This window comes from Lygodium microphyllum, chromosome 8 (assembly GCF_053477565.2).
Source record: "Lygodium microphyllum isolate KBCC chromosome 8, Lygodium_microphyllum_v1.1.10, whole genome shotgun sequence".
In the NCBI taxonomy this organism is placed as follows: Eukaryota; Viridiplantae; Streptophyta; class Polypodiopsida; order Schizaeales; family Lygodiaceae; genus Lygodium; species Lygodium microphyllum.
In genome coordinates, this window is record NC_141142.1 from 61,570,622 (window position 1) to 61,593,072 (window position 22,451).

At 41.9% G+C, this 22,451-nt stretch overlaps 1 protein-coding gene across 1 annotated transcript in view; it reads left to right on the forward strand.

Moving 5' to 3' along the window:
• LOC148032371 (tobamovirus multiplication protein 2A-like) overlaps positions 1-22,451 on the forward strand; it is a 37,492-nt gene that overhangs the window by 984 nt on the left and 14,057 nt on the right. The window contains exon 3 of the mRNA XM_087683022.1: positions 81-646. Coding sequence (XP_087539148.1) covers positions 156-646 — 491 coding nt within the window. The 5' untranslated portion in view covers positions 81-155. The remainder of the gene's footprint in view (positions 1-80; positions 647-22,451) is intronic.

Below are 22,451 nucleotides of genomic sequence, written 5' to 3' on the forward strand. Positions count from 1 at the left end.
ATAGTCAAAACTACCTGTGAGTTGCGAAAAATGTGGCTTGGTAAGATACAAGGTGTTATAATTCCTTTGGATGGCTACAGGTTTCACATAGCAATCTGGCAGCTAATTGAGAAGAAAAGGCTCTGTATTTGGTATAGCTATTGATAATTGACACAATGGCATGCAAGGGCTTCATTCAACTTCTGCTGAAAGTAATAAACTTTCTGTTCACCCTAGTTGGACTGGCCATGATTGGCTATGGTATTTACATGGTTGTAATATACAATAACAGTTCATCTAGAACATCACCACCACCACCACCACCTCCTTCCCCACCTCCTCCATCACCCCCTCCACCTTCGCCACCACCCCCATCTCCACCTCCACCATCTCCTCCCCCTCCGTCGGCATCTCCTCCACCTCCCTCTCCTCCACCACCTTCACCACCACCTCCATCTCCTCCTCCACCTTCACCACCTCCACCATCTGAAGCAAATTTTGTGAACTATCAAACACCACCAATGCTCACATATGCGGAGAACATTGAGGATGGGCAAATGGATATGGGTAACAATATTTTGCAGCTTAGGAGAACTCTATTGGAAAAAAGCCAGAAGGACGAAATATTTTCATTATCCTCTTTCTGGAGCAGGATTCCCACAGCATGGTATGACCCTAGCCAATCAATCTTTGCAATGTGAAGTTTCATAATGTTTATATGTATATGTGGAGTACAGTTTCATATTTTAATTCACGGTTCATTACCAATGTAGGAGCTGGTAAGAGTTACTTTTAGGACATATGGCCCTTGAGTTTCTAAACAAGTGAAAATAATACTGGTATGTTTTTGAAGCAAGCAATGGAAGATGTAAACTCGATAGTTCGTAGAGTCTCTAGAAATGAAGATTGATAGGAAAATCTAACCTAGGCAACCAAGGGACTGTGCACTGCAAACTTGTAAAGCCTAGCAAACATGAGGGTCCTAACATTAGACAGCCTTTCATTGATTGATACAAAGCAAAATATCAATGTAGGTATAAAGCACCTTATCCTTGGGCTTAAGAATATATGGGCATCTTATATTGTTAACAATTGTGTACCGTTTAGGGATTGGAGAACTTGAGAGTGACCATCTCAATTCTAAACCTCGCCATTATATGATGATCAATTGGTGCTCACAAACTATACTTGGCAAATATCTTGCTTTTGGTGCTCTTCCATGGTTGTTGATGTCTTGCCGTCTTGTGTCTAGTCATTCTTAATGTTTGTTGCAATTGCATTCTTTGGCTAAGCACATGCACGCTTTAAGAATCACACACATATAGGCCTTGCTCAAGAATTACACTTGTGTGTGATTGCACATTACATGTACCAACAACCATGCACATGTAGACATATGGGTGCTGGACTATGAGGGCTGAACTAAGGTATGGAAAATGCTTGCATAAATTGCAATTTAGAGGTTTTTTATTGCGGCTAGCTAATGGATTGCAAATTGCATACCAAAATTGTGCTCAACTTTTATAGCCAAAAATTGGAAATGTATATACGTGATTGAAATTGGCTTATGGTGGCAAATTGTGTGATTGCCCAATGCTTAGATTGACTATCTTGATTGAGTGAAGTTCGATTGTTGTTGACTTGTTGTTTGTTGCATATACCTTATTACTACATCCTTGCTAGAAAGTGAGGTTTCTAGGCTGTCTTTAAATGTGAGTTATAGGTGGAAATTGAAATACACTAGCATCATATTGGGCGCAATAATATTCTTTAGTGGTCCTTGTATGGTATTTTGAGGGCCTTACCAATGTTTCAATTGAGCATTACCTATATAAGGGCACTCTTTCACTTCTAGTAGTCTTTTCATTGTATTTTCTTGATCATAGTATCAATGTGTCAATGTTTTCTATAGGTTTTGTTTCGTTGATGACATTGCATTTTCATGCTCTTTTCTCATCATCAGTTGCTCTTTTAACTCTTTTTTTGGCATTTTTCCCTTAGACAGAAGAAGGCTTATCACCAGCGGCATCATGAGTAGAAAGTTGGCTGATAGGTTTTGGTAGTTGATTTGGTCTTTGTACTTGTGGACTTCTTCTCTAGGTTAGTGTTTCCTTTGTGCTTTGGTGGTTTGTGGCCTTGGTGGTTATTATCAAGGTTGACATCACGACAGACCTCCAATATTGTTTTAGATATTGCATGTATATGCTTTTTTCACTGCTAGACATTATCTAGGCTACATAGTACTAGTTATGTGCTTTGCATCATCTTAGTGTTAGCACTCTAGTTAGCTCATGAGTGAGTTTGGGAATGTGCACTTGTGGGTTGGGCATCATTGTTATTTTAGGCATTTATTATCTGCATTATTATGGTGATTTTGGCATTTATGGTTGGTTGACCAGCATTTAATGTTGGCTAACCTGATTCATTGATGGCATTATTTATTGACGATATATTCGGCTCTCTCCTTCCCTGTATGTATCATTCATTACTTGCATATTCCAATACAGGTCTTGTTGGAGAGAGGGAGCTGGTGCCAGTGCCCATGCAGCCATTGACTCATTGCTATACGTGATTGTCTTGTGATTGGTATACGGATTTCATTTCTTGAGTATATCTTTGAGTTCTTTATTTGTAGTGTTCTTTTTATTTTCTTTTGTTTTCTCTTTTTTCTTGTCTATGCAGTCTATTATAGCAGTCTTCTACACTTCCATTGTTGCACCCACTTTTGACATGGTATCAAATGTTTGTGTTCGGACTCTAGATACTGCTGCTTTATGTTGTAGATTGTTTGCACTCATAGTTTTTTGGTGCTAATTTGCCTCTATTTTTTTGTTGGAGCTTGGGCAACCAATCTTTAGGTACTTTTAGCCTTCAGTTGTCGTTTGCATTTTTATGTTGTAGTTCATGTTTTCATTTTTGGTAGTATTTTAATGCTGCACGCTTGCATTTAATGCTCTCGTTGCTTGTGTGTTTAGAATTTCATGGTCTTGCAAGTTGGACAAGTTGCAACAGTGTTTTCAACCTCTGTTAGTGTTTGTTGGCTATTATCACTCTAATTCTTCTAGATTCTGTGAGCATTTTGTGATCATCTTCTATCTACATTGTGTGTCAACTTATGATAGTGTAGTTTGTGTTGTTTACTGTACTCTCTCTCTCTCTCTCTCCTCTATCTTCTTTATCTTCTATTCCTGTTGCTTCTTGATGGTTTCTCCCTACTGTTCTACCAATGATAAACTTCATGATCTTGATTACTTAACATGGAGTGCTATTATGAAAGCATGGTTTGTGTAGAAGCGATTGTGGTATGTGGTTTTTGGAGCTCTTGAGCATCCTCAACCTCACTCTCCTCTTCGAGATGATTGAGACCAGAACAACCACGACAAAGCTTACATGGGACTAATGATGCTTCTGTGTATTTTGCTCTTCTTTGATGCATCTCTAAAGAAGTTCTATTAGCAGTCACCTCTTGTAGACTAGCTTTAGCAATATGGGTGGAGCTTTAGATATTGTATGAGGTTCCCTCAACCACGCGTACAATTCTCCTCTATGGATATCTCCAACAGATGAAGTTTGAGCCTAATGATATCGTCTAGTTATTCTTAGTTTGTGCTACATAGATACAAGGTTAGCTTTGTTACATGTGATCCATGCTTCTCGAGGCATAGGTTGTGGGGATTGTGCTCTATAAGCTTCCTTTGAAGTGTGATGGAGTAGCCGATACTTTGTGGGCCTAGACATTGTTGTTGCTAGTGAGCGTTACCTATATGTCCTTGATGTTGCTTAAGCATGAGGCACTTGACTCCGTTAATAGTCTCCATGAGATGCACCTTTGAGTCATTCTTAATACAAGAGTAGCGGCTTTGAGGAAGAAGGAGAAAAAGAAGCAAGATACAAACTTTTCTATTGAGTCTTCCTTCTCCTTTAACTCTTGACTTAGACCCTTTGACCAAGGCAAAGGCCAAGGTGTAGAAGGGGTCATTTTCTTTAAACCAAGAGAAGGGCTTGGTTGTTGCTCCTCCTACTGCTTTCTAGTATAGGTGATGTGGTCATTCCTCATGACCCTCTAGTGCTAGAGGGGGTGTGAGGGTGGTGAGGTGATGCAGGTGGGCCTCATCTATATAGGTATACAAGTGCAAAGGATCCAAAGGAGGACTTCCCTTTTGTATTGAGTGAAGTTTGACAAGTTTTGAAATCTTGGAGCTTGGATTGATTTCTAGGTTCATGATAGGTTGTTACTTGACAGAGAGTGAGGTTGGCTCCCAGTCCTAGCTTACATGAGGGGACACTTTGGCGATTTGACTGAAGGCGAGAAACTATGTTCATGTATGTTCAAAGACATTGATGATAGGATGGTTATGTATGCTATTGCGAGGCATTGTTGATAGACATAGAGAGCTACTATGATTCTTTTCTATTTTTAAGTTTTGATATGATTGACATTGACATTAGGTTTTCTTTGAGGCACTTTGGTGGTGGCTTGATCACTTATTGCTCGGGTATCCATGGTCCTATTTTAGTGGTCTTTGTTGTATGGACTTCAATGTGTCATTATCATTGTATCATTCATTATATTCCATTAGATCACCTATGATCTGAGAGAGGGTATTAGTAGTCTAGTTAGCCCATGAGTGAGTCTAGGTATATACAGTTGTGGGTTGGACATTATAGTTATTTTAGAAATTTTTAATTTATCACTATATATTTAGCTTCCTTCCCAGTTTATATCATTCATTACTCAGATTCCAGTGTAGGTCATGTTGGAGAGAGGGAGTTGTTAATAGTGCTTATGTAGCGAGTGACTCATTGATGTATGTGATTGTCTTGTATTTGGTATATAGATTTTCTTTTCTCATCATATATTTGAGCTTTCTCTTTGTAGTGTTTTTTTTTTCTTTTTTTATTTTCTATTTTCTTGTGTTGTGTAATCTATTACAACAGTCTTGTACACTTCCATCGTTGCGTCCACTTTTGAGACTTGGATCTACATAGTAAGCTGGTATAATATCTTGGTTTTGTATTTTAATTATTGGTACTTCTTTTCTATCTTTATCCCTATGGTATGATAGTAGATGCTACCAACAACACATTTGTGGCAAGAGCTCATTAGAATTGAATGTATGATTGGAAGACAAAGTTAAGTTACTCAGCTTGGACATTGATTTCATATTTTTTGAGAAAATTGCAAACACCCCCTTGTCACAATCAAGAGAAGAAAGCCGCCCTCTCTTAAACGGGAAGGAAAAGTTGGAGGAAAATACTCTCTTCCTGACAATCTAAAGAAGTAGAGCAGGGTGTATCCAAGTTGATCTTGGGTAGTAAAAATTGAACCATCGATTGATTGTTTGCCTTAGTCAATATGTTTGCAAATTTGTCTGGACTTTGATGAGGGCACAAACGCTAGATGAATGGTGCCCAGTCCAACCTACTCTTTGGTGAAATGAAAATGTAGTTTAACATGTTTCATCCAAGGTTTGATGATCAAGTTAGCAGCTAGTGTAGTCACACTTTGGCAGATGATTATTGGTGTAATGCACGGGAATTGAAGCACCGCCAATAAGCTCCTCAAATAGATGATCTCGGCAGTGCCATCAAAGAGAGCCTTGTATTGAGCTTAACCCATGGAAGTTGCCATTGTCTCTTGCTTGCTACTTGCCTAAGAAATGAGAGTTGTACCCAAGGTAAAGATATAGCTTCCATGGGAACTTTGGGTGTCAAGATCTCTAGCCCAGTGAGAATTAGTGTATCCTTGCAAAGATGAACCAAAACCATAAATCACTCCATAAAAATAGGTACACCTTAAATATCTTAAAATACGAAGACGTCCAATCCATTGTGATATTCTAGGTGTAGTGAAAATTTAACTGAGCAAACTAAGAGATTATTCTATACCTGGTCTAGTTTGAATCAACCAAATGATTTTCCCTACTATAGATCTATAGGTGTGCTTGTTGAAGGGGTGACCCAAGGTATCCTTAGGTGAGTGGATAGTTGGATCAAGAGGCATGGCCACATGTTGTGTTTGATCTTGATAATACTGATCCACCAAGTAAAGAGCATATTTTTGTTGTGACACAAAAATATTCCTCTCAAATTGAACTATCCCTATCCCAAAAAAATAAGATAACAAATCAAGATATGCCATTGCAAATGTAGCATAGAGTTTGGCTTTAATTTTCACTATGGAAGCAGAACCTAAGTCAATGATGAGTAAGTCATCTACATATAGTAGGATATAGTTGACCCCCTTGTATGTCCATGAGTTCGAAGGAACTCATCCATCCTCTAGAACCAATATCGTGGCACTTGCTTCAGTCCATAAAGAGCTTTTTGCTAGTAAAAGACCTTACCTTTTCGATCAATAGAAGAAATCTAGGTAGACTTCCTCCTTCAAATGACTAGTTGGAAAATGTGTTTTTGACATCCATTTGATAGATTGGCCAACCGTGGTGAGCGGCTAATGTAACCAACAAATGGAATGATGTCAACTGTATAGTAGGAGGAAAGCTTTATAATATTCAATGTCTTATTTTTGTTGGGACCCTTGCATGACAAGGCAAGTCTTGTACTTGCCTAAAGTCCTGTGAGCCTTTAGCTTGGTATTTAATGTCCACTTTGTCTTGATGATTTTCTTGTGACTCACATGATCCACCAAAGTCCAAGTCTCATTTCGGTCAATATTGTTTAGCTTCTTCTCCATGGCCTCTTGCCATTCGAGGTGTTGAAAAGTCTCTCACCAACTATCCCGCTAAAAATGCACTATGTAATCAGTTGTAAACAGCAATGCAAATGAAGTTTGAGGTGCAAGCTAGGTAGATTTTCTAGGGTCCTTTGGAGTGGAATTTGGTAGGTCTCCAAATCATGCATAGTCTATTGGTACTTGTGAGGTGAAGGGCCTTGCGGAGGGGGTCTGGGAGGTGAAGAGTCGTAGGAAGGTTAGGAGCGGGTAGTAGACTTGGCTCAAAAGACACTATCTCTAATGGAATATGAGGAGGAATCAACTCAAAGTTTGGTATAGAAGATTGCACGATATCCCTCTCATCAAAACCTACATCTCTCCTAATGATCACCTCGTTTGTTTGAGGATTGAACAAACAATAGGCCTTAGCTTCAAAGGAGTAATATACTAAATTAGGAGATTAGCTCGCGGAGCGAGCTTTCTTATCTCATTAGGCGTGTGCGTGTACGCCCGACTCCCAAAGACTTTAAAGTACAAAATAGCCACAGTCGGCGATTGAGGAGGTACAACAAAGTATGAATAACCTCAACCCAAAGGTGGTTAGGGAGCTTTGCTGTGAATGGCATACGTGTATATGTTCATAATGGTCTAGTTTCTATGGTCTACGACTTCATTTTGAGAAGGAGAGTTAATAGAGATAAGTTGACCAAAGATGCCATGCTTTTATAGAAACTCAAAAAACTCATGGGAGGTAAACTCAGCACCACTATCACTCCTCATGCAAATCAACAAAACCCAAGCATAAAAATATGTAAATGGATTAGACTTATGCTTGAGAAAGTACACTCATATGTATCTAGAATGATCATCCACTATTAAAAGAAGTATTGCATGTTCAAGGTGATGGCGGATATTGGCTTTCAAAGATCACGCGAATCAATCGAAGAGGTGCATTCGCTGTATGTGTGGACTGTTAGGGAAATGGAGTACGGTGCTACTTTTCGAGTTGACGAGCTTTATAGATAACTTGAGATAGCTTTAGGTGTGGAAGACCCTCAACCATCTGATGACATGAGAACTTGCAAAGAGCGTTGCATTTAAGATGTTCCAAGCGAAAATGCTCGGCATGCTTAGAGTTCATAGGATCCTATGTAGTGGCTAAAGCTTGGAAGTGGTGTAACTTGGAGCCCTTGATTGTTGGCTCGGAAAGAAACTCGGTCATGTGGTACAGGCCACTAAGTTGTGCCTCACTACGAGCAATCACTAAACTAGTTTGAGTGCCAAGGACCTCGATTGTGGTCTTTGTAAAGAAAACTGCTGGTCTCAACCAGCAAAGTTGCTGAACGCATGACAAGTTCACCCCAAGTCCAGCGTAGTGAGATCGGGGCCTTGGTCAATGGCAAAACTGATGTGACCATGAACTTGAATCTTGACCGAGGAGTTATTCCCAATGCAGACTATCTTGGTTGCAAGGGCTTAGGGGATAAAAATGTTTGAGATGGGGGTTATATGAGGAGTAGCTAGAGTATCCATAATCCTAGTTATCTCATCGGGAGGCAACTTGCAGATGTGGATGAGACTCGCATTCACAAATGCTAATAAGAAGATGATGTGGGCCTTTGCACACTAGATAGACATGCCCTTTGGCATTGAGAACGATGTAGATTGTTATGGTTGATTGGTAGTAGTGTGGGTTTAGCCTTGCCCCATTGATCTTGCTGAGGATTGCCATTGCCTTGTTTCCCTAGCTGGGGGTTGCCGAATTGGCAAGTGGGGGTCTGAGTCTTGGATTTTAGTGTTGTGTCTCTTGCCTTTGAACAACATTCATTGTCAAAGTGACTAGCCTTTTGACAATGCCGACAATATCTATTCTTTTTAGGTACATTTTGCCACCTTGGTTTAAGAGAAGATGTTCCCTTGGGTCTCACTAGCTTGATTTAGAGTTTGATTTTGATTTGAGTTTTGATTTTCCTTGCCCTTTCCTTGCTGCCCCTTTTGAGGAGCAGCAATGAGAGTCCCCTTTGAGGAGATCATACTATGAAATTAATTGAACAATCGAGAGTAATGCAGTAGCTGACACTCAAGTTCATAGAACGTGGGCATGATGGGCTATGAGATCACTTGTTGCACAAATGGAAGTATTTCGGTGGCAGCTTCGTTCGAGAACGTAGGAACCTCTGTGGTAGAGAACTTAATGAGAAGATGTTGATACTCAGTCACCTTAACTTTCAAATCATCCTAGTCAGTGATTTTAAAGTTTTGAATCTCATGGTCAAGATTATGTGATAGGTCCAATCTTGAAGCTGCGTAGCAGTCAATTAAGTATGCACAACACTCTGACACTAAATCAAAATGTTGAAATAGAGAATGAAACTCAAGCAATAGGCCCTACATTAGATCGACAATAGGAGAGGCATTCCTAGGCTTCCATGAGCGGACGGCCTTGTATAGAACAAGTGTGGAATTGGATTGGGGTTCCAACCCCTGCACAATATCCCATAGGTTTTGGGAGTCAAGAACATGTTTCATTAGATTGGACCAAGTAGTGAAGTTGAAACGAGTCTTGTCAATAAAGCCATGCTTGGTTGGTGATGAGAAAGAACCATGAGGTGTTTGATAGGTGGAGTAAGAAGGATAATAGGGATAAGGAGGTTGTGGAGGATAAGTAGGAGGAGGAGGTAGAAGTGGGTAAAGAGAAATAAATTGAAAGTGTCCAATGGGTGTTGATTAGTGCGAAGGTATTGGAATATGAATGTTTCCATACAGTGTTGGTGGAGATGAAGGCACTTGGATACTTGAGCCTTATCCAAATGTTCGTGGGGTACAATAAAACGATCAAAAGGTCCACTAAGTAATGCCAAGGTGGCAAACTATGGGACCAATTGAAATTGGTAATGGTTAGGTGGCATTTCTAGGCCGAGATAATTCCGAAAGTATTTGGATAGAAGGATGAGTCTCCATCATGGATACATGACTTTGTTGAGGAAAAGACTGTTGGGTATTTCACTCACGCCTCACTTACGCCTACGCCCATCAGTAGGACACTGGGGCACTTTTTACTCTCAGGAGGAGAGGTTTTTTCCCCCAGACTAATGGTATTATTTCGTATGTGCTTACGACACACACTTATGGGTACTTTCCGTGTTCAGGTGTGAATACCTCCTACAACCCTAAGGTTTAAGGGTTGTACCTTGTACTTTCAGTTTACACTCTTTCAATCTATTGTATTGGGTGTCGTGCTTCGCTCTCTACTGTCTACTAGTTTTCTGTGCTGAGCTTCAATCCTGTCCTCTCTCACATTTGGTATCAGAGCATTGGCTTTGCTCTGCTCAGCTTGACACGCCAGTTTGCTATACGGGCCACTGTGGCCATGTCCTGACAACACAGTCCGTCAGTCTCGCAGCACCCTGCTCGCCAGCTTGCAAGTGCTGCCCGCCTTAGCAACTCGTCTGTGGCAAATGTCTCCAGCGCTGCTTGTCAGGCACAGCCTTTGTGCCACCCGCTAGGCGTCACGCCCACCTGTGCTTGCCTGGACCTGTGCCCGCCCTTGCGTGCTCACAGTTCTTGTTTGAAGACGTCCAGCTCGCTCGGCTGAAATGCCTGTGCCACGCTCGCCAGCTGTCTGGAGGGTCGCTTGCGTCTGACCAACCGTCAGTCGCTTCACTTGTCGACTTGTCAGAGTGTAACGATGTGGAAGCGTAGGACAAAGACTGAGAGAGAGTGAACACAGAGAGAGAGAGAGAAAAGGAGATAGTGTAAACACAGAAAATCTGCGGTGTAGTATGCTGTATAAGAGTGTAGAAATACACAAGGGGACAAAGGAAATATTTGCTTATGTCTGACTTGATGACCTCGATGTCCGTCAGCTCGAGCACAGTCTGTCTCAGCCAACAGATCTCAAGATCAGAATTTGAAATGATTGACTGTTGGAGTGTGCCACAACCCGGATACAAATAGCCAAAAAGAAAAGGCCTAAAAATAACGAGGTTGGCTGCAATAAATGCAGCCGGCTGTAATAAAATAATGCCCAAATAACTGGCCGATTGCACTGTCCGACTGCAGGTTGACGTGGCACCTGCTGACGTGGGACCTTGCTCTGATCTGTTGTCCATCGTCTATCTAGGAAATAACTGTCTAACATGATTGTGCTCGTGCCCTGCCCTTGCCCTGCAACGTCAATCGCTTCGCTCATTTACAATTGGTCCGCCCATTACCAGTCAACATGTTGAACACCTGCTTGACGGCTCTGCCCCAGTAAAACCGTAAATTTTTTTGGTCTTTTTTAATTTTTAATTTCAGGTGCAATTTTTGGAAGCAGGGGTTCCCACGCCACAGATACAGAATTTAGGAAACGTGTTTGGGACACATTGAATGCAATTTTTGGACACATTCATCACAAATTTTTGGGGCTTTTATGTTTTCTGGGAACATTGGCATACGCGCTGCAGTTACAGTCACTGATAGACTATTTTGACAAACCCGAGGCAAGAAATTTTGGGGATTTTGTTGGTACAGTGTTGCTGAACAGTGATTGCACGTTGGATTGCGTGCATAACAAACAGTTTTGATAGAATGCACCTCTTCACACTAATTGCAGAAAGTTATTTCTTGTAATTTTTGGAAATTTTCAGATTTCCAGTGTAGTCTTGCTTTGACATTGCTCTTTTGCATCTTTATTTGGTAATTGAAAACCATGGCAAATCAGGGAGAAGATGTTTTCACCTATGTATCCAAGGAGGACAGATTAGATGGAAATAACTATTCGCTTTGGTCCTTCATGATGAAGAATGTACTTGTGGTAAAAAATCTTTGGGATTATGTCAGTGGAGAAGAAGCTCAACTTGGAGTCGTGGCTCCAGCTATTCCTCTAGGAGGACGTGCACCACGGGCATCTCAGCTTGCTCCACTTCAGCCACATCCCCAAAGAACAGTAGCTCAAAAAGCATGGGATACACGGGATGCACAGGCTTTGTCACTGATTGCATTGATAGTTTCGTTCAGTAGCTTCTTCACGAGAAGCTTGGCTCACTTTGGAGCAGATATTTGCAGGCAAGAATGAGACTGGCATCTCTTTCTGGATCACTTGAACAAAATTTAGGACTTGCGAGAGCAACTCATGAATGTTGATGAGTACTATTTGGATGCACAGATGATATCTATCCTTTTGAACTCATTACCTTATTTGTACTTGGCTTTTCATACGGCCTTAAACCTCACCATGAGGATTGCCGTGCAGTCAATCACTTTTCTTCAGTTAGTCAGTTTGCTTCTAGAGGAGGAGCAAACACGGAGGAGTAGTGGTGTGGATGCTATAGCCTCTGAGCAGGCTTTTATGGCTAGACAGAAAGGCAAAGGCAACCAAGTGAAGAATGCTCCGCAGAGTTTTGGGACTTTTGGCACATCACAGGCAAACAAAAAACAAGGGGGCACGCAAGCCAAAAAGGGCAAATGCCATTATTGCAAGAAGCCAAGCCACTATATTACTGAGTGCAGAAAGCGCATTGTCAAAGAGAAGAAAAAAGAGTTAGGAATGTCTGTTTCTGATGCTCCTTCCAGTGCTACTGAGTCCGCGTCCTTTGTTGCAGACAAGGACTATTGTTTCTACACATGCTGTTACGACACCTTTTAGGCAGATCAAGCATTCAGCTCTACTGAGGATGCATGCACTTGGTTTTTTGACAGTGGTGCTTCTAGGCATATTACATCTCGCAGAGATTTATTTGCATCTGTTCATGTAGCTCCAGTTAGCAAGTCTGTACAGTGTGCCAACAATGCATGATACCCTGTTAGAGGTATTGGGGAGATTGTGCTCACAGCCATTGATAGCTCTATTCTTTGCCTACAGGATGCTTTATTTGTGCCAGGCATAAAGAAGAATTTGCTCTCTATCTCTTCTTTGGCACGTTGTGGATTGCAGGTCACATTTGATGATGACAATTGCATGGTAAGAGACAAAGAACACATGACTTTGGTCTTGACAAGCACTTTATGTCATGGATTATACGAGTTGGATGCTCTTTCAGTTGATCAGTCAGCGTATTTGATATCCACTTTTACTCCTGCTATGATACAGACAGAGTTATGGCATGCTAGGATGGGGCATGTGAACTTTGGCAGCTTGATGCTCTTACAGTGTATATAGATGCTAGACCTCTTGAGCAATTGTGTGTAGGATGTAATTTGGGGAAAATGCATCGTTTTTCTTTTCCCCGTGATGTTGCTTTTAGAGCAACAACTAGGTTGCAGTTAGTGCATTCAGATGTATGTGGACCTATGCAAACAAAGTCATTGGGAGGATGTTACTATTTTGTGACTTTTATTGATGACTTTACTCGATTTTGTTGGGTCTACTCTTTGGTCAAAAAGTCAGAAGTGTATGATGCATTCTTGGCTTTTATTGTACTTGTTGAAAACCAGTCTGGTTGTAAAATTAAGACTCTTCGTTCGGACCAAGGGGGGGAATACATGTCCTCTATGTTGAATTCTTTTTTGAAGCAGAAGGGCATTGTCCATCAGTACCCTACTGCTTATACTCCACAGAAGAATGGGGTTGCAGAGAGAAAGGATCGATCACTCATGGAGATGGCCAGATGTATGTTGAAGGCAAAGAGCTTGCCTCACAGTTTTTGGATGGAAGCCGTCATGTGTGCTTGCCTTGTTTTGAACAGATGCCCCACCAAAGCTTTGAAGAAAATTACACCTTTTGAGGCTTGGAACAGCCGGAAACCTTCTATTGGACACTTTCGTACCTTTGGGTGCCTTGCATATGCACATATTTCAAAGGTACTCAGGAAAAAGTTGGATAACAAGGCTGTTAAATGCATTTTTATGGGATATAGCAGTGAGAGCGAAGGATACAGACTCTAAAGGTGTTTGTCAGTAGGGATGTACTATTTGATGAAAAATTAGAATTGTCCGTGGTTGGTTTAGACACATATCAGGCTGCCCATGATGTATTTGAAGGGCTGCTACCCATTACATTTGGTGATTCAGCTGGAGTTTCAGCAAGTGAACTCAATGCTCAGCCAGCTGCTCCTTTGGAAAATGCAGAAAATCAGCCATTGACTGATTTGAATATTCAACAAAGTGCTGAAACTGAAATTCAGGAAGAGCTTATGCACAGTCAGGATGCAAGACAAATGCCTAGATTGTATTTACAGACTATGAAAGATAGTCATTTGGATGCACCCATGGCTGGTCGTACTAGAAGGCAAGCTCGTATGCATGATATTGCACATACCATGGAGTTTGTTATGGCAGCAAGCACCTTTGATGATGAGGAGCCTGAATGTTTTGAAGATGCACAACAAAGTGTGCATTGGATGGCAGCAATGAAAGTTGAATTGGATTCTATCACTAAGAATCAAACATGGGATTTGGTGTCTTTGCCATTTGGAAAGAAAGCCATAGGAACAAAATGGGTCTACAAGCTGAAACGGGATGCAGATGGATCCATTGACAAATACAAGGCAAGGCTTGTAGCTAAAGGCTATACACAGAAAAAAGGCATTGACTATGAGGAGACATTTGCTCTTACTTCCCGTATGACGATCATCAGGTGTATGGTTGCTTTGGCTGCTCACTATGGATGGACTGTGTATTAGTTGGATATTAAAACTGCATTTTTACATGGGGAACTTCATGAGGAAGTATATGTACAGCAATCCATTGGTTTTGCAGTTGAGGGCTTGGAAGACTTGGTTTGCAAGCTGAGAAAAGCTTTGTATGGTTTGAAACAAGCTCCTAGAGCTTGGTATGCAAAGATAGATGCTTTCTTGTGTAGCCAAGGGTTCATAAACAACTCATCTAAGTCTACCCTTTACGTATGTAAAGAGGGGGGATCCATGTTGATCATTTGTCTTTATGTTGATGATCTCTTGCTTATAGGGACACATGCTGATCAGATTTCAGCATTTAAACAAAATTTGCAGCAAACTTTTGACATGTCAGACTTGGGGTCTTTGCATTATTACTTGGGCATTCAGTTTATACATGATGCTAGAGGTATTGGGTTATCATAGTCAAGATACATTGGTAAACTTCTTGAGAAGTTTGGCTTACAGGACTGCAAGCCAGTTTGTACACCAATGGAACCTGGACTTAAATTGTCATTACATGATGACAATGATTTGTTTGATATACACACATATGCTTCAGTAGTTGGATGTCTTATTTACTTATGCAACACTAGGCCAGACATACAGTTTGCAGTTTCAGCCTTGAGCAGATATCTGCATCAGCCACGCATGTCACATTGGCAAGCTGTTAAGCGTGTCTTCCGTTACTTGCAGGGTACTAGATCTCTTGGATTGCTTTATGCCAAGGGTGGACCATTGCAGTTACATGCTTACAGAGATTCTGATTGGGCTGGTGATTATGATTCACGTCACTCCACTAGTGGCAATTGTTTCTTTCTTGGCTCATCTTGCATATCTTGGCTTAGCAAGAAACAGTCCACTGTTGCCACATCGTCATGTGAAGCTGAATACAAGGCAGCTTTCACTACCATAGTTGAATGCGTATGGATTAGATGCTTGCTTGCTGATCTGGATGTATCTGTTACGGAGCCTACTCCTTTTTTCACTGACAGTCAGAGTGCCATTGCAGTGGCACGGAACCCAACGTTTCATGTACACACGAAACACATTGAGATACATTATCACTTTTTCAGAGAGAGGCTACATGCAGATGATATCAGCCTTGTCAATTGTCCTACCATCGGTAATGTGGTAGACATCTTCACCAAAGCTCTTCCTCGTGAAAAATTTGAAGCATTTTGTAGTGCTTTAAATTTAATCTCCTTTGGTGGCGGATAATTCTTATACTCTTGATCACTTTTCACTCCAGGGGGGTTTGTTGGATATTTCACTCACGTCTCATTTACGCCTACGCTCACATAGGAGTGTTGGTGATTAGTAGGACACTGGGGTACTTTTTACTCTCGATAGGAGAGGTTTTTTTTCCTAGACTTATTGTATTATTTTGTATGTGCTTATGACACACACTTACGGGTACTTATCGTGTTCGGTTGTGAAAACCCCTCTGCAACCCTAAGGTTTAAGGGTTGTACCTGTTAGACAGTGTCATTTCTTGGACAGTCAGACAACAGAGCAGTACATCCAGAGTGGATGCCACGTTAGCAAGGCAGACATGTGCCACATGTCACAGGTACAGTCGGATTGCAGTTCTGTGCAGTCGGCCAGTTTTTCTGTAGTCGGCTGCATTAAATGCAATCGGCCTTGTGTTGGGAATTCCTAATTTTCGGCTATTTATAGCCAGTTTTGTGGATACTCCAGCATTCATTATTTCAGATTTTTGATCTTGAGATTTGTTGGCTGAGACAGATTGTGCTCGGGCTGACGGAGATCGAGGTCATCAAGTCGGAGACATATGCAGAAAGATGTTGGCCATTTTAGAGTCTTATGATTTGGCGGAACTGGTGAGGGATGAGTCCAAACTCTCTTCCGATGCTCGTGCGGAGTTGACCAAGGCCCAGTCTCATTGGGACGAATTGAATGCTAGGATTTGATCTTTTCTGTTTTTGTCTTGTACCATAGCCGTGATAGCTCACATCGAGCACTTGACAGTGGCTCGTGAGATATGGCTAGACCTCGACCAAATGTACAACCGGATGACCCTGATGAAGAGGGTTTCTTTGGAGGTACAGATGCGGACTTTGTCTGTGAATAAGTCTTCTTCGCTTCAGGAACACATCAACAAACTTCGGCAGCTTCAGATGTAGGTTCATAATGCGGGAAAGCCTATTTTCTCTGAAGACATAGTGATCGCTTTACTATCCTGGTTGCCGCTATGATTCGGTACTTTTTATTCCGCTCTTATTGCATCAAGGCGGGAGTCGACTCTTCGGTGGGAAGAGTTGGTTTCTATGGTCTTGGACCAAGAGGAACAATTGAAGGGGCAAAATGCTTCCAAATTGGAGACATTGGTTGGTCAAGCCTCTCAGAAGAAGGGAAAGGACCAAAAGAATAATAAGGAGTACAACAAATCCAAGAAGGACAAGGAGAAGAAATCGACTTGCCAAATTTATGGAAAGACCGATCATTGGAAGAGGGATTGCCCCGACCAAGACAAGAAGGATACCAAGAAGAAGGACACGAAGGACTCTAGAGCGGTGGCTGCACCCTAATCAGTTGCTTTTCTACACTTAGCAGTCATTGAGGACTCTACATCGAAGACTTCTGATGTTGCAATGATAGCTCCCTAGGCTCGAGAGTGTGGATAGTGGTGCCTCATGGTACATTACTCCTTCCGTTGGTGTTGCCCATTTGCGACCTTCGTGTGGGCAGATTCTCATAGGAGACAGCTCTTCTGTGTCTATTGCTGCGCGGGGTGAGATGTAGCTTATTCCAGATGGACATGGTGGTACCCATACCTCTTAGGTATTGCATGTGCCATGTTTGGGGTATCATTTACTTTTTGTCCATAAGATTTGTGCTCTTGGCCTCTTGGTGGAGTTTGACAGTAATACTGTTCGAGTCCTTGATTGTGGATCGAGGAAGGTTCTCTTTGCAGGATATGAGGAGAATGGCGTCTACAAATTGAAATATTCTTCAACTCTTACTTCTTTTCTTCTTACTTCTTAGACACCGTTCGAGCTTTGGCATGCTCGGTTTGGCCACCTGAACTACGAGTAAGGTTCTCTTTGCAGGATATGAGGAGAATGGCGTCTACAAATTGAAATATTCTTCAACTCTTACTTCTCTTCTTCTTACTTCTTAGACACCGTTCGAGCTTTGGCATTGCTCGGTTTGGCCACCTGAACTATGAGTACCTTCGGAAGGCGTCGCGAGGGTCATTTGTCCGAGGCTTGCCGGACATAGTGGTGAGCCATCAGCCATATGTATCCTGCATTCGTGGGAAATTGCCTGGGGATGCGATTCTTAACAAAGCTTCTAGGCGGTCTACTTTACCCATGGAGCTTGTATCTACGGATCTTTGTGGCCTGATGAGGACTGAGTCTCTGAAGGGGAGCTTGTACTTCATGTTGATTGTAGATGACTACAGCAGGATGACTTGGGCCTATTTCTTGACTTTGAAGTCGGAGGCTTTCTCTCACTTCAAGGATTGGCTTCTCTTTGAGGAGAACCGTTTTGGCTGGCGATTGAAGACCTTGGTTCAGACAAGGGAGGTGAATTTATGTCTAATGAGTTTGCTCGTTTTTGTGCAGATAGGGGCATTCACTAGGAGTTTGCTAACACCAACACTCCACAAGAGTGACATTTTGGAGCGGAAGAACCAAAGTGTGATCGAGATGGCACTCAGCATAATGGAGCACCGACAGACATCTCAGTTTCTGTGGGCCGAGGCAATGGCTACCGTAGTTCACGTCCTTAATCGATCTCCCACTTCGACTGTTGATAAGATGACACCTTTTGAGGGTTACTTCCGGACTAAGACTGATGTCTCGTATTTCATGATCTTTGGGTGTGACGCTTATGTGCACATTCCGAAGGCGCAACATGATAAGTTTGAGGCAGCTTCCTGACGACAGTTTTTTGTTGGCTATAGCTCCCAATCCCAAGGTTATCGTTCGTTTGATCTTGTTAAGCGGAATGTCTACACGAGCCGAGATGTGTGGTTCGTGGAAGTTCCGGCCACAGAGGGGGGTGAAGAACACCCGGTCCTTGGAGATCCAGGGGAGAGTTAGGCTCTCAAGACAATTCCTTTGGAGCCAGAGCCTCTTGATGGAGGTTCTTCTTTTCATTCTGAGTCTTCTTTTCCATCGGCCACCCTCGAGGAGCTTCTGCCGGTGGATGTTCTCGAGTCTTCAGCAGATGCAGAGCGATGGGGAGAGGTTTGTCCTCCTCCTCGTTGGGCTCGTGACACACTTCGAGATTCAGGGATCGAGGGGGTCCCTGAGGAGTGGTAACTGCAGGATGGACCGTAGAGGTCATGGAGAAACTAGGCACATTCTTCAGAGCTTGTCTGCTCCAACTATTGTTTGCTGACTTGTGTTATGCAGGATCGAGAGCCCACTTCAGTGAAGGAGGCTTTGCAGTTTGATCATTGGCGGAAGGCCATGGAAGCTGAGTTGGAGGCTATTGAGAGGATTGGCACTTGGTCTCTTGTGCCTTGTTCCTCTCACAAGAAGGTGATTGGTGTCAAGTGGGTCTTCAAGACCAAGCACCTTAGCGATGGTTTTTTGGACAAGCACAAGGCTCGCCTTGTTGCTAAAGGTTTTGCTCAGTGCCTAGGCATTGATTTCCATGATATTTTTGGCCCCACTGCTTGTATGGCGACTATTCTAGCTGTTCTCGCCTTGGTTGGCCATAGGAGATGGCCTGTTTATCAGTTGGATGTGAAGTCGGCCTTTCTTAATGGTGACTTGCAGGAGGAGATCTATTCTGAGTAGCCTCTCGGCTTTGGATCCTCGGATGGGAAAGTTTGTAGGTTGAAGAAGGCCTTGTATGGCCTCAAGCAGGCTCTGTGTGCATGGAACGAGAAGATTGACTCGTTTCTTCAATCGAAGTTGGGATATCGGCGCTCCAAGGCCAATACGCAGCTTTATGTGCACACTTGTGAGGGTGGTCGTGTGTTGTTTGTGTTATATGTTGATAATTTGATTTTGACAGGGGATCATGCACAGAAGGTCCGAGAGACCAAGACAACTTTACATCAGTCATTCGAGATGACGGATTTGGGGCTTCTTTATTTCTTATTGGGTTACGAGATTTATCAGTCTCAGAGGGGGATTTTCATCTCTCAGAAGAGGTACATTCAGGAGCTCTTGGTGACTTTTGAGATGGAGACTTGTTGGCCCATTACTACTCCTATGGATCCAAACTGGAAGGCCACTTCACACTTAGATTCTCCCGTGATGGCTGCTTCACGCTATCGTCAGTTGATTGGATCTTTGATTTGGCTTCTCAACACTTGTGTTGATCTTTGTTTTGCTGTGGGTCTTTTGGCAGGGTTCATGATAGAACCCAAACAGGTGCATTGGCAGGTTGCCTTGAGGATTCTTAGGTATTTGAGGGGGACCTCGTACTTAGGGATTTCTTATCCCGCAGGTACAGATGCTTCAGCTTTGGTTCTTGCAGGTTGCAGTGACTCGGATTGGGCTGGCGATGTGGACCACCGACGGTCTACTACATGCTACAGTTTTACCTTGGGTACAGGTGTTATCTCTTGGAGTAGCAAGAAGTAGCCCACTGTAGCCCTTTCTTCTATTGAGGCGGAGTATCGGGCTGCGTCTTCCACCACATGTGAGGTTGTGTAGCTTTGGAGATTGTTGGAGGAGCTTGGCTATCCTCAGCCTTGTCCTACTCTTTGGTGGTGCGACAATGAGAGTTGCATTGCCTTGGTACAGAATCCAGTATTCCATGCTCGGACGAAGCACATTGAGATCCAGTATCACTTCATTTGGGAGAAGCTTTTGGATGGGACCATTGATGTGGAGTATTGCAAAAGGGAGGATAATCTTGCAGATTTCTTTAGGAAGGCACTCCCCCAGGCTCTTCTTCAGCTGCATTCTAGATCCTTCGGTCTTTTGACCCATCCAGGATCTGAGAGGGGGTGTTAGACAGTGTCATTTCCTAAACAGTTGGCCAGCCGGACAGCAGAGTAGTACGGCCAACGTGGATGCCATGTCAACAGGCAGACATGTGCCACGTGGCACAGATATAGTCGGACTGCAGTTCTGAGCAGTCTGCCAGTTTTTCTTCAGTTGGCTCCATTAAATGCAGCCAACTTGGTGCTGGGATTTCCTATTTTTCGGCTATTAATAGCCAATTTTGTGGACACTCCAGCATTCATTATTTCAGATTCTGATCTTGAGATCTATTGGCTGAGACAAACTTTGCTTGGGCTGACGGAGATCGAGGTCATCAAGTCAGAGACATATGCAGATATTTCCTCTGCCCCCTTGTGTATTTTTATACTCTTATATAACATACTACACCGCAGATTTTCTGCGTTTACACTGTCTCCTTTTCTCTCTCTCTCCTCTCTGTGTTCACTCTCTCTCAGTCTTTGTCCTACGCTTCTGCATCGCTGTACTTTGACAGTATCTTGTACTTTCAGTTTACACTCTTTCTGTCTATTGCATTGGGTGTCGTGCTTCACTCTCTCCTGTCTACTGGTTTTTTGTGTTAAGCTTTGATCCAGTTCTCTCTCACAAAGACCAGGTCCTAAATGGTGTGCTTAAGGATGGACTCCCATAGTGTGGTGTATGATGACATGCAAGATGTACTTATTAGATATAAAAAGAAAGATACGAAGTAGACGGAAGGATGGGTGGGAGATTGAATAGATTAGTAGATGCAGTTGTTGGAAATGTTTTTGGTTCCTTTTGTTCATTAAATGCATTAAATTGAAATGACGAAAGAGATGATTCACCTACTTCAAAATGACCTTGAGATGTAAAATTTGAAGGAAAAGGAGGGGGAGAACTTACAGGTAGTTGAATTGATATTTTGTATTCATCACCTTTCTTTGAGTTCATGGACAAAAATCTATATTCTTCAAGACTTATGAACCAATATTATGATTGCATGGTTCTTGCTTCATGAGAATCACCCAAATCTTGTTGAAAAGAGGAAGTAGACTCAAAAGATTGAGAAGTATTAAATTCGTAGAGCAGGAAACGCCCCAAAACGCCCCTTTACAGGACCAAAATGCCGAAATGTGTGGAGGAGGACCCAAAGGATGTTTCCTTGCTCAAAACATTTTTTCTTTGGGGAAATGGCTGCCATGTGGCATTTTCCCTTGGGGAAATGTTTCGGTTCACCCTGTTTTCTAACAAGCCCAAAACGTTTTTAGCAAAATAGAGTATATTATTTATGCTTTAAAGGTAGTGTTATTAATCGTCACGTTTTTTTATACTTGTTAAGCATAGTGTTATTAATCGTCATATTATTTGTGCTTTAAATGTAGCATTTTGAGTGTTATTAATCTCATGTTCTTTGTGCTTTTGAATTGTCACGTCCTTTAAGCATTATTAATGTTTTGTTGTTAAATGTTAAATGTTTTAATGTAGTATTTTCTTTAAAACTCATAACATTAAATAGTCGTTTAATATTTAATGTTTAAATGTTAAATGTTTCATGAATTAAGCTTAAATTGTTAAATATTTAATGTTTAATCATTTAAAATGATCAAGCTTAGAGCTATTTCTATCTGTTTCAACTTTCTTTATTAAGAGGATGATAATGAGGAGGATTTGCCTACTTCAAAATTGATCTTTATGACATGGATGAGGAAGAGGGAGACACAGAGAAAGAGGAACTAAGAGATGATAATTAATTATCACTCACTCTCTTGTATGGTTTTGCACTTATTCACAATTATTCTTTCTTTGCAATCAACATAATAATTGCTATAATCTTTGTTTGCATCAAAAAGCTTCTTTAAGACTTGGAAATTAGCAAGCTTTGATTTTGAATATGAAACTTGTATTCTAATTTTTAGCTTCTAAGGTGCGTCCCCTTTCTGCGGCTTGCCATGGTGGATGACGTGGTGTTTCCTTTTCCCCTTTCTCGAAATTTGATGTTTTTGTTTCCTCGTTTCCCTCAACTGTGATTAAGTTGTGTACTTGACGTAGGAGTGAATGAAGGTAGAGATGTAAATGACATAGATAAAAGAGGTAAAGAAGTGAATGCTACGGATAGAGATGTGAAAGGTAAAGAGATGAAATGTTTGTAATCCACGCAAGTTTCCATGACAGGATGGTTGGTCCCTTGTGGAGCTTCCATCCTTCTTGCAAAATCATTAGATCAATGCATTGAATTTAAAGGGAAAAACTCAGATGTACCTTAAAGTTCTTGTTGAGCTTGAT